General features: G+C 38.3%; 1 protein-coding gene across 1 annotated transcript; it reads left to right on the forward strand.

Annotated features, from left to right (window-relative positions):
- The first annotated feature begins 10,426 nt into the window (after window positions 1-10,426).
- LOC103736277 (olfactory receptor 14J1-like) lies at window positions 10,427-11,368 on the forward strand. Its single transcript, XM_017798868.1, is given in 1 exon segment — window positions 10,427-11,368. A coding segment is annotated over 1 exon segment (942 nt).
- Window positions 11,369-11,903: the final 535 nt, after the last annotated feature.

The following is an 11,903-nucleotide window of genomic DNA, read 5'->3' on the forward strand; positions in this document are numbered from 1 at the left end:
TGGCATTTTGGAATATTTTGATGTCACATTGGTGCATTGTGATGTCACATTGGAGCATTGTGATATCACACTGGATAATTGTGATTTCTCAATGAAACATTGTGATGGCACATTGGAGCCGTATAATGGCACATGGGCTGATAGTGTTGGCACATTGGAGAATTGTGACTTCACACTGGAGCATTGTGAAATCATATTATAACAGTGTGATGGCACCATGGACCATTGTGATGTCACATTTGAGGATTATGATGTGACAAGGGAACATTGTGAAGGCATATTTTAACACTGTGATTGTATTGGAGAAATATAATGGAACTTGAGGATTTAGTCTTGGCACATTGGAGCATTTTGTTGTTATATTAAAGCATTGTGAAGTCAAATTGGAACATTGCGAAGTCATATTGTCACACTCTGAATGGCATTTTGGAATATTTTGATGTCACATTCGTGCATTGTGATGTCACATTGGAGCATTGTGATGTTGCACTGGGTAATTGTGATTTCACAATGAAACATTGTGATTGCACATTGGAGCAGTATATTGGCACATGGGGTGATAGTGTTGGCACATTTGAGAATTGTGATGTCATATTCAAGCATTGTTACATCACAACGGATTATTTTGAAGTCATATTGTAACATTGTGATGGCACATTAGAGCATTCTGATGTCAAATTGGAGCATTTTGGTGTCACAATGGAATATTGTGAATTCATATTGTAAGATCGTGATGGCATTTTGAAGAAATATAATGGCACATGGGGCGATAGTGTTGGCACATTGGTGCATTCTGATGTCAGACTGGAGCATTGTCATGTCACATTGGAACTTTGCGAAGTCAAATTGTAACATTGTCATGACACATTGGAGCAATATAATATCACACATGGCGTTAGTGCCGGAACTTTGGATCATTGTGTTTGCACATTGGAGCATTGTGATTTCACATTGGAGCATTGTGATGACACCCCATAGCAGTGTGAAGTTATATTGTAACATTGTGATGTCACATTGGAGCAATATAATAGCACATGGGGTGATAGTGTTGGCACATTGGAACATTTTCATGTCACATTGGAGGAATTTGAAGGCAGAACGGAACATTGTGATGTCACAAAGGAACATTATGAAGAAATATTGTAACATTGCGATGACATATAGAGAAATATAATGGCATATGTGGCAAGAGTGTTGGCACATTGGAGCATTGTGTTGTCACATTGGATAATTGTGACTTCACAATGGAGCACTGTGAAGTCATATTATTAACAGTGTGATGGCTCATTGGAGCAATAGAATGGCACATCGGGCAACAGTGTTGTGATGTCACATTTTGAAGTCATATTGTTACATTGTGATGGCATATTGCGGCAATATAATGGCGCATGGGGAGATAGTTTGGCACATGGGATCAGTGGATTGTCATAATGGAACATTGTGAAGTCGTATTGTAACATTTTGATGGCACAATGGAGCAATTTATAACAAATGGGACAATAGTGTTGATATATTGGAGCATTGTGATGTCAAAATGTAACATTGTGAAGTTATATTTTAACACTCTGATGCCAAATTGGGCAATACAATGGCACGTGGGTCAATAGTTTTGGCATATCCGGTCATTGTGACGTCACATTCATGCATTGTGATGTCACAAGGGAACATTCAGAAGTCATATTGTAACATTGTTGGCATATAGGAGCAATATACTAGCACATGGACCTATGGTGTTGGCAGATTAAAGCATTGTGATGTCACATTGGAGCATTGTAATTGCATATTTTTACATTTTGCAGACATACTGTAACATAGTGATGGCATCAAGGAGCATTGTAATGTAACAATGATACATTGTGAAGTCATATTGTCACATTCTGATGGCACATTTGGGACCATAGTGTTAGCACATTGGAGCATTGTGATGTTATAACGGAACATTGAAAATTCATATTGTAGCATTTTGATGGCATATTGGAGCAATATATTGGCACATAGGGCGATAGTATTGGCTCATCATAGTATTCTAATGTCACATAGGAACACTGAGAAGACATTGGTTAGCATTGTGATGGTACATTGAAACAAGAAAATGGCACATGGGGCGATAGTGTTACACTGGAGCATTGTGATGTCACAAAGGAACATTGTGAATTCATATTGTAACATTTTGATTGCACTATGGAGCCACATGCAAGCTCATGGGGCAATAGTATTGGAATACTGGAGCATTCTGACATCAAAATGAAGCATTGTGAAATGACAAAGGAATATTGTGAAGTCATCTTGTAACATTTTGCTGGCACTGTGGAGAAATATGATAACACATGGAGCAATAGCGGAAAACTGGAGCACTGTGATGTCACAGTGGAACTCTTTGAAGTCACCTTGGAGCATTGTCATGTCAAAATGGAACATTGTGAAGTCATACTGTAACATTGTCATGGAACTTTAGAGCAATATAAAGGCACATGAGGTGATACTATTGTTACATTGGAGCATTGTGATGTCACATTGGAACATTAGAATTCCTGCTGTGACATTGTGATGGCATATTGGAGCAATATAAGGGTACACAGGGCGATAATTTTGGGACTTTGGAGATTTGATATCTCACATTGGAGTACTGTGATACCATAATGGAAGATTGTAAAGTCATATTTTAACATTGTGTTGGCACTATAGAGCATTGTGATTTCACATGTGGTAACAGTGTTGGCATATTTGAGCATTGTCAGGTCACACTGGAGCATTGTGAAGTCATATTGTAACAGTGTGATGGCACCATGGAGCATTGAGATGTCGCATTTGAGGATTGTGATGTGACAAGGGAACATTGTGAAATCATATTGTAACATTGTGATGATATATTGGAGAAAAATAATGGCACTTGAGAAGTTAGTGTTGGCACACTGGAGCATTGTGGCGTCATATTAAAGCATTTTCCCTTGACCTGTTTGTCGATTAGGGAGGTACACATTTTGGTTTCGGTTTGCTTGGTGCCTCCACATAAAGGCTGACCCCCTAGGAGAAGGAACCCAGGACCGTACTCTGACTGCCACTCCCCATCTGGACACTCTGTGAGGGCATAAGGCCATGGACTCATAAACCTCAGAATTCCCCCACTGAGCATAAGACATCTGGGTCCAACACATTCTCTTTGTTTGTCTTTGAATTAACATGAGAAATCTGCCCCTTAGCTGTAGGGAACCCCAAATCAGGTTATTAAAATCCCTCCTTGTCACCCAGTGTCTTAAAGTTAAAACCAATGACCTAGATGCTTTCTGGAACTAGCCTACCATCCTCGCACCATGGGTCACCCTTGAGAACATGTGGAACCCTGACCTCTGGATGCCCATTCTTTTCCTTTTAGGAAGAATGAGGCCTCCTCAGGTGCCGTCCCACCTGCCTCATTTGTCCCCATTCTCCTGGCCATCATATTTAGCCTAATTCCTTTGGTCCTACTCATCCTTGTCAAGTGTCTCTTTCAGCATGCCCGATGGCAGAAATGCATCAACAGAGCCACACTCCAGGTCCTCTTGGCACTTTAACACATGGCCCACGATCCTTTCCGTGAGGTCCTACAGGCCTGGCTCATGGGGAAATCCATGAGGCCTCTGTATAATTGCTTTTTCCAATCACCCTGGTGGGCTCATACTCAGGGAGGTTGCCCTTTGAGGGCCGGTACTCAATGATGGGTAAGAGCTTGCTAACCAAGCCAATCTAAGACAGGCACAGTCCATAATACTGGGGACCCTCTGAGGTGGGGGCAACAATGCCAATGTGAAGAATCTTGGCTCCCACTAGAGCTTCACAAAAAGAAAAAGGGTGAATATGTAAGAGGAAGTGTAGCCTGAACAACTGTGCATGCACACTGCAAACACACCAAAAACATCTGGCTGAGTCTAACCTGTATTCTTCCAAAGGACATGGAGATGGCTGATGCAAGATGGCTTGAAGGAGAAGGCCAATGAAGACCCAAGAAAGCTTACTGGGGCCAATGGGACAATGGGAGGGGGGATATAAGGGAGTCCCATATCTGCAATAAATGATTCTGCAACTGCTCGCACTGCCTGCTTTTCACCTGACTCCCGGAGTCAGCGTGACTCCATGCTGAGTCTACCCCCACCTGGAGGACCCCAGGACACCCACTACAAAGTTCTGTGTCAACCACTGAGTCCTTGTGCCCCAAAGTATATAAGTAAATCAATAATAAAAATATATGTATTGGAACATGATTTATGTGTATGTAGTGTATTCTATTGTAATACCATACATAATGAAAGACTATGTACTATATTACATTGTAATACAATAAATTATAATTAATAACCTCTTCAGTTATGAAATCACATGAGAAGGGTATTTCAGGTCAACATGTAAAATCTTTTTAATGACTGCATGCTATTTGAACCAATCCCACTTCAAATACTTGCTCTTTATTATCATTAATCTAGAAACTAAAGACTGTGAGCATCTTGGTCCATGAACATATTAAATGTGTATGAATTAACTCTTTGGCTTCATATCATACAATGCAGTTGTCTCTTTCATAAACCATTGTGTTTCCATGAATGGCTATTGATATTCTCCATTAACAACCCTGAAGCAGAGAATCTGCTATGGAATTAATTATTAAAACTGTTTCATCAAGGACTGAATAGATGGCTCAGCAGTTAATGCTGACTACTCTTCCACAGGACCAGAGCTCATTTCCTAGAACCCATGGCTGTAACTCCAACTCTAGGAAATCTGTTGCTGTCCTCTGGACTCCAGAGTTTCTGACAATCAGTGCATATGCCCATACACAGATATACACATACACATAATTTTAAAATACTAAAAATCATTCTCAGAAAATAAATATCATCATATAAAGTATCACAAAGTAATTTAACAAATCTAAAGTGAAAGAAAATCCTGGTACTAAATACAGATAAATAAAAATATATAATTTCTTGCTTCATTGACTAGGATGAACTGAACAGGATGAAGTTTAAGTTGGAAATTATATGGGATGCCTCCAATCCATGATAGAATGTGAAATTCACTATTTGTAAACAATGATCCTCTTCAAACTCAGGTAACAGTGTTGTCAGATATACAGGAGTTAACCATAGGGACTCTTCACAGAACTTATCCTTGGCAGATCCCACTTCTTATTTACATTTTTTTGTTCATTAATTTGTTCTCAATTTCTCTCCTTGAGCAAATCTTGTGCTCATCCTGTTACCCAAGTCACAATTACCTTCTACTACTCAAGTGTGTTATCCAGCAAGTGGTGAAGCCTGCTGATCACATCTCCTAATATTACTTACATTGTGGTTGTACACAAAAACATTGTTTTCACTTGGTGTACTGGATCCTATGCACCCTGTCTTCCTTCCTGTCTCATAATCTGTAACCCTAGAAATATCTGATCTCCATTCAGCCATTACAATTTTCCTTACATTTCTACAGTTTTAAATAAATTAATCACATTCAATTAGACTTAGTCCTCAGTAGTGACTTACAAAATGATATTGAGAAATTTGTGATTTTGATATTATACTTGAATTTATTATAGACAATAATTCATTTGAATATTCTAACTATATTTTATTTTAAAAGTTTTAAATATAAGCCAAGCATGATGGCCCACGGCTTCAATCCCAGCACTTGGGAGGCAGAAGCAGGCAGATCTCTGTGACTTCAAGGCCAGCCTGGTCAAAATAGTGAGTTCCAGGACAACTTGGGCTACAGGGAGTTCCTGTCTCTAAAAAGACAAAAAAATAGATACCGATATTTTCAAGTGTGACAGAAAAATTCAAATATAATGTTACAACATATATACAAGCTGCATAAAACAAACATACAATGATTTGTTCTTTAAATTTTCTGCTAGATTATGACAAAAGTTTCAGTAAAACACCAATGATTTAGTATTTATTTTAAGTAACTGATTTTTAAAGATGCAATTATTTGTTATATTTTATTGGGATTTGTGTGGGTGTGCTTGAGTACGTATGTGTAATGTACGAGTGGAGGAGAGGGCCTTGGAATTCCAGTTCCCCTGGACCTGGAATTACAGGTTGTTGTGAGCTCCCTGATGTAGTTGTTAGGGACTGAAACTGGGTCTTCTCCAATTATGGTAAGTGCTCTTAATTGCTGAGTCACCTCTCTAGTCGATGCATGATTATTCTTGAATCCTTCTGGTGACCATTTTCCATCTATCATTTAGCACAAATTCTCATTTTTCCAATTGGAAATCAGCCATGGAAAAGATGAAGTAGCTTTTCAAAATCAATATTATTTTCAGTAAAAAATCAATAGTAGAGACTGTGAGGCTTATAATACATCTTAAAAACTATTCTATTGCATTATTCATTCATAATTAGGAAACAACCAATGAGTTATAAAATGAGTTTATGTGAATGTGATAGTGCGGGAGGCATAAAGCCACCTGTCTATGCTGCTGTGATGAAGTGAAGATAGAAAAATGCCTGTTTTACCACTGATACTGAAAATGTGATTTTGAGGACTACGAATGAATAACATGTGATGTTGTTATAACTTAGGAAAGATTAAGAAGTTTCATAGAAAGCTGAGGTGGATGCAATGAGTGACTTCATGAGGCTTTCCTAGGAGAGTTAGAGGCTCTCAGTCACAGACAGCCATGATGAGGATCCAAGGAGGGAAGGATTAGGAGAGAAAAACTACAATGCGGTATGCTGAGGGTCCTAAAGGAGAGACACACCTTGCAGATCCCAGAACATCAGCAGAGTAACACCTTCGTAGCACAGGCAGTTTGATGGTCTCTTGAAGGCAGAGAGAACCTTCAGTCCCATAAGATAAAGTGGCTGTCTGACAGGTTTCCAAGGAGATGGGAAAGTTCCATACCATGTGACCCAGCCTACAGATTGTAGGCCACAGGGCATTTTGTTTTTATTTATTTATTTATTTATTTATTTATTTATTTATTTATTTATTATTTTTGCCTGTTTTAGACAGGGTCCTCCTGTAGCCCCAGCTACCCTGGTACTTTCTAATAGCCAGGCCACAGGCTAATAGCCAGGCCAGCCTCGATCTCACAGAGACTCATCTGCCTCTGCCTACCCAGTGCTGGGATTAAAGGCATGTGCCACTTTGCCTTGTTTTAACAGTACAATTTAAAAGAAAAACTAACTCTTGATTGTTTTGGAGCTGCAAGGCAGAGGGAGAATGCTGGGCCACATTAAGCTTCATCAACTCTCTGTCCTAGAAACATTTTTCAAGAGGGCATGGCCTGATTGGAGGACAAAGACAGACTCTTGAGTGACTGTGACGTAACATAACAGGCATTCTATTTATGTAAAAAATGACATTATACTACAGGAGTTAAAGAATGATAGGTTCCAAAGATTTCTATTTTGGAATAAATTCTAACTATGCAGGGCTGAACTGGGATATTGTAAGGATTAATTTCAATCTGAATAAAATCTTACATGCACTTTAAATTTCTTTTTAAGTTAACTAATTAATTTATTACCATTTTACATGCATGCCTGCATATATGTACTTGCATCATATGTGTGAAATGCCTGCGCAAGCCAGAAGTGGAGGTTGGATGCCCTAGAACTGAAGGTACACATGGTTGTTAGCCAATATGTGGGTGCTTCGAAGCCAGCCCAAGTCTTCTGCAACAGCAGTTAGTGCTCTTAACTACTGAGCCACAGCTTGAGACCTGTTTGTTGATATTTAAATTATAACTAGTATACAACATAACGCTTAAATGAAACTATAGGGTAAATTAAAAAATTATAAATTGTACAAATATCTGTTCATATGACTATTATCTAAATATTTTTAATAACTGTACAATAGAAGAGAATTCAGAAATTACCTAAGCAATAAAGTGAATTTTAGCTTGTTCCCACTTGAACAGAAAAAGGGTTTTAATTTTGAAATGATCTTTTTTTTCTTTCCATATTTCAGTGTTTCTGAAGCCAGTTGTATTTTACAGTTTCTTAGTTTATACTCACTGTCATGAGTCTTCCTAGTTTTTTTAATTTTGAATGATCTTTTTTGTCTGTCCATATTTCAGTTTTGAAAGCCAGTTGTATTTTACAGTTTCTTAGTTTATACTCACTGTCATGAGTCTTCCTAGTAGATGAGAATACTGTGAAATTAATATGCACATCTCGATTTCAAGGATAGCAGTAAACACTGTTTCTGTTTTTCTAGAAATCTGACATTAAAGGATTAATCACATTAATAAATGTTTAAGTTTCCTAATAACGTCTCAGAAATACATGGATTACTTATATAGTTGCTCTCCACCAGTAGTACTCAGAGCACTAGCAGCAGCTCCTAGAAGCCTGGCAGGCACTGGGCATCCTAGTGTAAACTGAGACTTCATGTATCAAATTTCTGAGTGTGGGGCTCAGGCCCATGAGATGTCACCTGCTCTCCAGCAGACTCTCATGTCAGATAGGAACTGAGAACCACTGAGCTGGAGACAACATACTCCAAGCTCACTACCTCCCTCTCCCATTACCTGGAGTTCTAATGGCTCATGTCTCAGGGGATAGAAAGAAAATGGGGAGTTCTGTTCATTAAATTCAGGCTTTCATTTGCAATGATCCCACTTGCCCAAAGAAACCCTGATGCAAACCTGACCCAAGGGATGAAATACCTTTTGAAAATCTCTGACTGTAACCAGGAATTGTCAGAACTCGCTAGTCAGCCTGGAGAAATACCTACATACTAACACATGTGGCATGAGTTTTCAAATCATGAATGAAGAAAGGATTCCATGGAATTTCTGACAGCTCTATACACCCTTTAAATAATGTTTACAAAGGTAGGAATATGATTCTATGCTGTAAGGATGCCCCCCTTACTGAAAAATAAAAGAAAAACCAAGTGTGTATATTTATTTCATATAAACATGTTAAAATGAGGAATGTTTAATGAAAAAAACATATTGGTAACAATTAATGTTTTATATGTATGCATATTCTAAAACAAAGTTCCATATTTCCTGCTCTGATGGAAAACTTTCACTGTAGATGTGGCTATTCTCCCAACGGCCCTACACCCTTATATATGTGGATATGAAGTTTACATGAGAGATATGGTATGAACCTCAAGGCCCCTCACAGTTCTATTTTCTTTCAGTATTTAGAGAAAATATTGAACTTCCTTTGTGCATGGACACTTACATTGTAAAGGACTTAGGATGCTATGCATCTTGTAGAAAGGAATCTACACATATATTGAGGTAACTCACTTCCATGTCTGTATGTAAACCAGTAGAAAAATGAAAGATCAAAATATTAAATGTTCAAAATTATTTATAAACAATAGTGTTATTCATAAATTCAATGGAAAATTAAACAGAAAAAATAACTTGGAATTAGAAAATTCATTGCAAACTTTGTCTCAGTCAGTCACACAAGGTTTGCATTTTGTGTTTAGATATTTTGTTAGGAATAAATACACAATAGAAAATTATAGAAGGATAAATATGAGATTTCAGTACATAGATTAGATCCTGATATTTAAATTATTTATTTAAAAAATAGATGTTGATATTTTCAAGTGTGACAGAAAAATTCAAATACTCACCTAAATGTCCATTCTTCTACTCTGGTTCCCCTCTCCTCCTCTTCCCCCACCTCTATGTCTCATTCTCTGAGTCACCTGAATATTGGACAAAATACAGATTTTGTGTCTAAATCAAACAAGGAACTGTGAGTAGGCAATAGTGCCCAGACGTCAGGTAAGCCTCTTCACAATAAATGTGTGAGAAGGGAACATTGATTGTGCTATCCCCAGGAGGCTGACATGAGATGGAAAAATGGCTATCTCAGCTTTATGAAGCATGAGGAAGATCTGCCCTTGAGAAAGAGGATTCCACCAGACATCCTTTCTAATCTGATAAGTGACCTGGACACACGGAAACATGAGATTCCACAGGGAAAAGAAAACCATCAAAGCACAGGTAGATAGTCTTGTGTACTTGTTGCCAAGAATACAAGTGTCACTCAGAAGAGGGAGCATCAACACTGGCCTCTGATTAGCCTTCACATGCCAGGGGGCATTTTGGAGAGGGAGAGTGAATGGCCATCTCCATCCAACAAAGATATATCTGTGGATCAGGAAATACAAACTGTCTTCTCTGTTATGACAAAGGGAGAACCCTATGAATCTCATCTACTTCTGAGGTACACACTGCGGGTGTGAATACTGTCCTTCCAATGTCAACCCACTTCTCACATTTTTGCTTTATTTTCAACTGCAGATGCTTAAGAACATGAAGTGCACAACTGATAAACTACACAGATTCTCTGCCATTAGTTGTTGAACAAAACAGTGCTAATTAAAGCCATACTTTTTTTTGCTTTCTTTGTGTTTCATTTCATGTTTTTATTTTCCAGCTGCTTTCACAATTTCTATTGTCAACATGATTGTGAGAAACATAACCACAGTGAGTGGCTTCTGCCTCCTGGGGTTCTCTGACAAGAGGGAGCTGCAGATCCTATATGCTTGGCTCTTCTTGCTGATGTACCTGTTGGGCTTGGCAGGTAACTTCATCATCATCACCATCACAACGCTGGACCCACAGCTCCAATGTCCAATGTATTACTTCCTTAAACACCTTTCCCTTTTTGACCTCTCCTCCCTGTCTGCCACTGTTCCCCAGTCTATCCACAATTCCCTGACTGGCAGTGGATACATTTCCTATGCCCAGTGTGTGCTGCAGGTTTTCTTCTACATATCCTTAGGTTGTGCTTAGGTGGCCATTCTCACGGTGATGTCCTATGACCGCTATGTGGCCATCTGCCTCCCACTGCACTATGAGATCATCATGAATCCCAGAACATGCAGGTGTTCTGTGACACTTGTGTGGATAAGTGGACGGATCTCAGGATCCTTGTACACAGCAACCACATTCTCTATGAGATTCTGCAGGGCCAAAATAATCCACCAGTTCTTCTGTGATGTCCCACAGTTGCTCAAGCTCTCCTGCTCCAATGATTACCTTGGAGTGACTGGAGTGGCTGCTTTCCTGGCTGTGGTGGGAACTGCTTGCTTCACTGCCATTTGCCTCTCCTACATCCAGATATTCTCCACAGTCCTCAGGATGCCCTCTGGGGAAGGTCGGTCTAAAGTCTTCTCCACCTGTCTGCCCCACCTCTGTGTGGTCTCATTTTTTCTGTTCACAGCTGGCATTGCATATCTAAGGCCAACCTCAGGCTCTACAACTTCTCTAGATCTCATGCTCTCTATGTTTTACACAGTAGTTTCCCCAATACTCAACCCTGTAATCTACAGTCTGAGGAATGAGACCATTAAGTGGGCACTAAGGAAGTTATTTCTAGGTGGAGAATTCATTAAAAAATGATCCTTTTAATTTTGTTCTTAGTGTCTGATAACAGTAAACACAAGGGACATTTTAGTAGTTTGAATGCCTTTAATACGAATGTTAAGAATAATAGTATATCTTCTAGATAAAGTACATGATAAATTCATTGTGTAATAAAAGTTGTGCAGTTTTTCCTATATATTGAATTTATTTTTGTACTTTCAAGTTAATAAAAGATAAATAATTATAATCTATTAATACAAACACAGTACTTCCTAACCCTATCAGTTCATACAATGGTCTATGCATAGATTGCTAACAATCTTCATATGAGTTTTGAAAAAATGTTAATGGTCAATATTATAATACTAATGACAGAGTAATTATATTTGCTTATAATTCAATTCACCATGTGAATCATTAATTTAACATATAGAATTTAATTTCAAAATTTCATTTTAATTACTGTCTTTCCATATATAATATGTATTGATGCAAATATGTATGCCATTTTTTGCACATCCATATATTTTAACATTTATAGTTTTCATTCTACCTTTAATATTTAATAATA

Source organism: Nannospalax galili, unplaced genomic scaffold (genome assembly GCF_000622305.1).
Source record: "Nannospalax galili isolate Female #2095 unplaced genomic scaffold, S.galili_v1.0 scaffold1478, whole genome shotgun sequence".
Lineage (NCBI taxonomy): Eukaryota > Metazoa > Chordata > Mammalia > Rodentia > Spalacidae > Nannospalax > Nannospalax galili.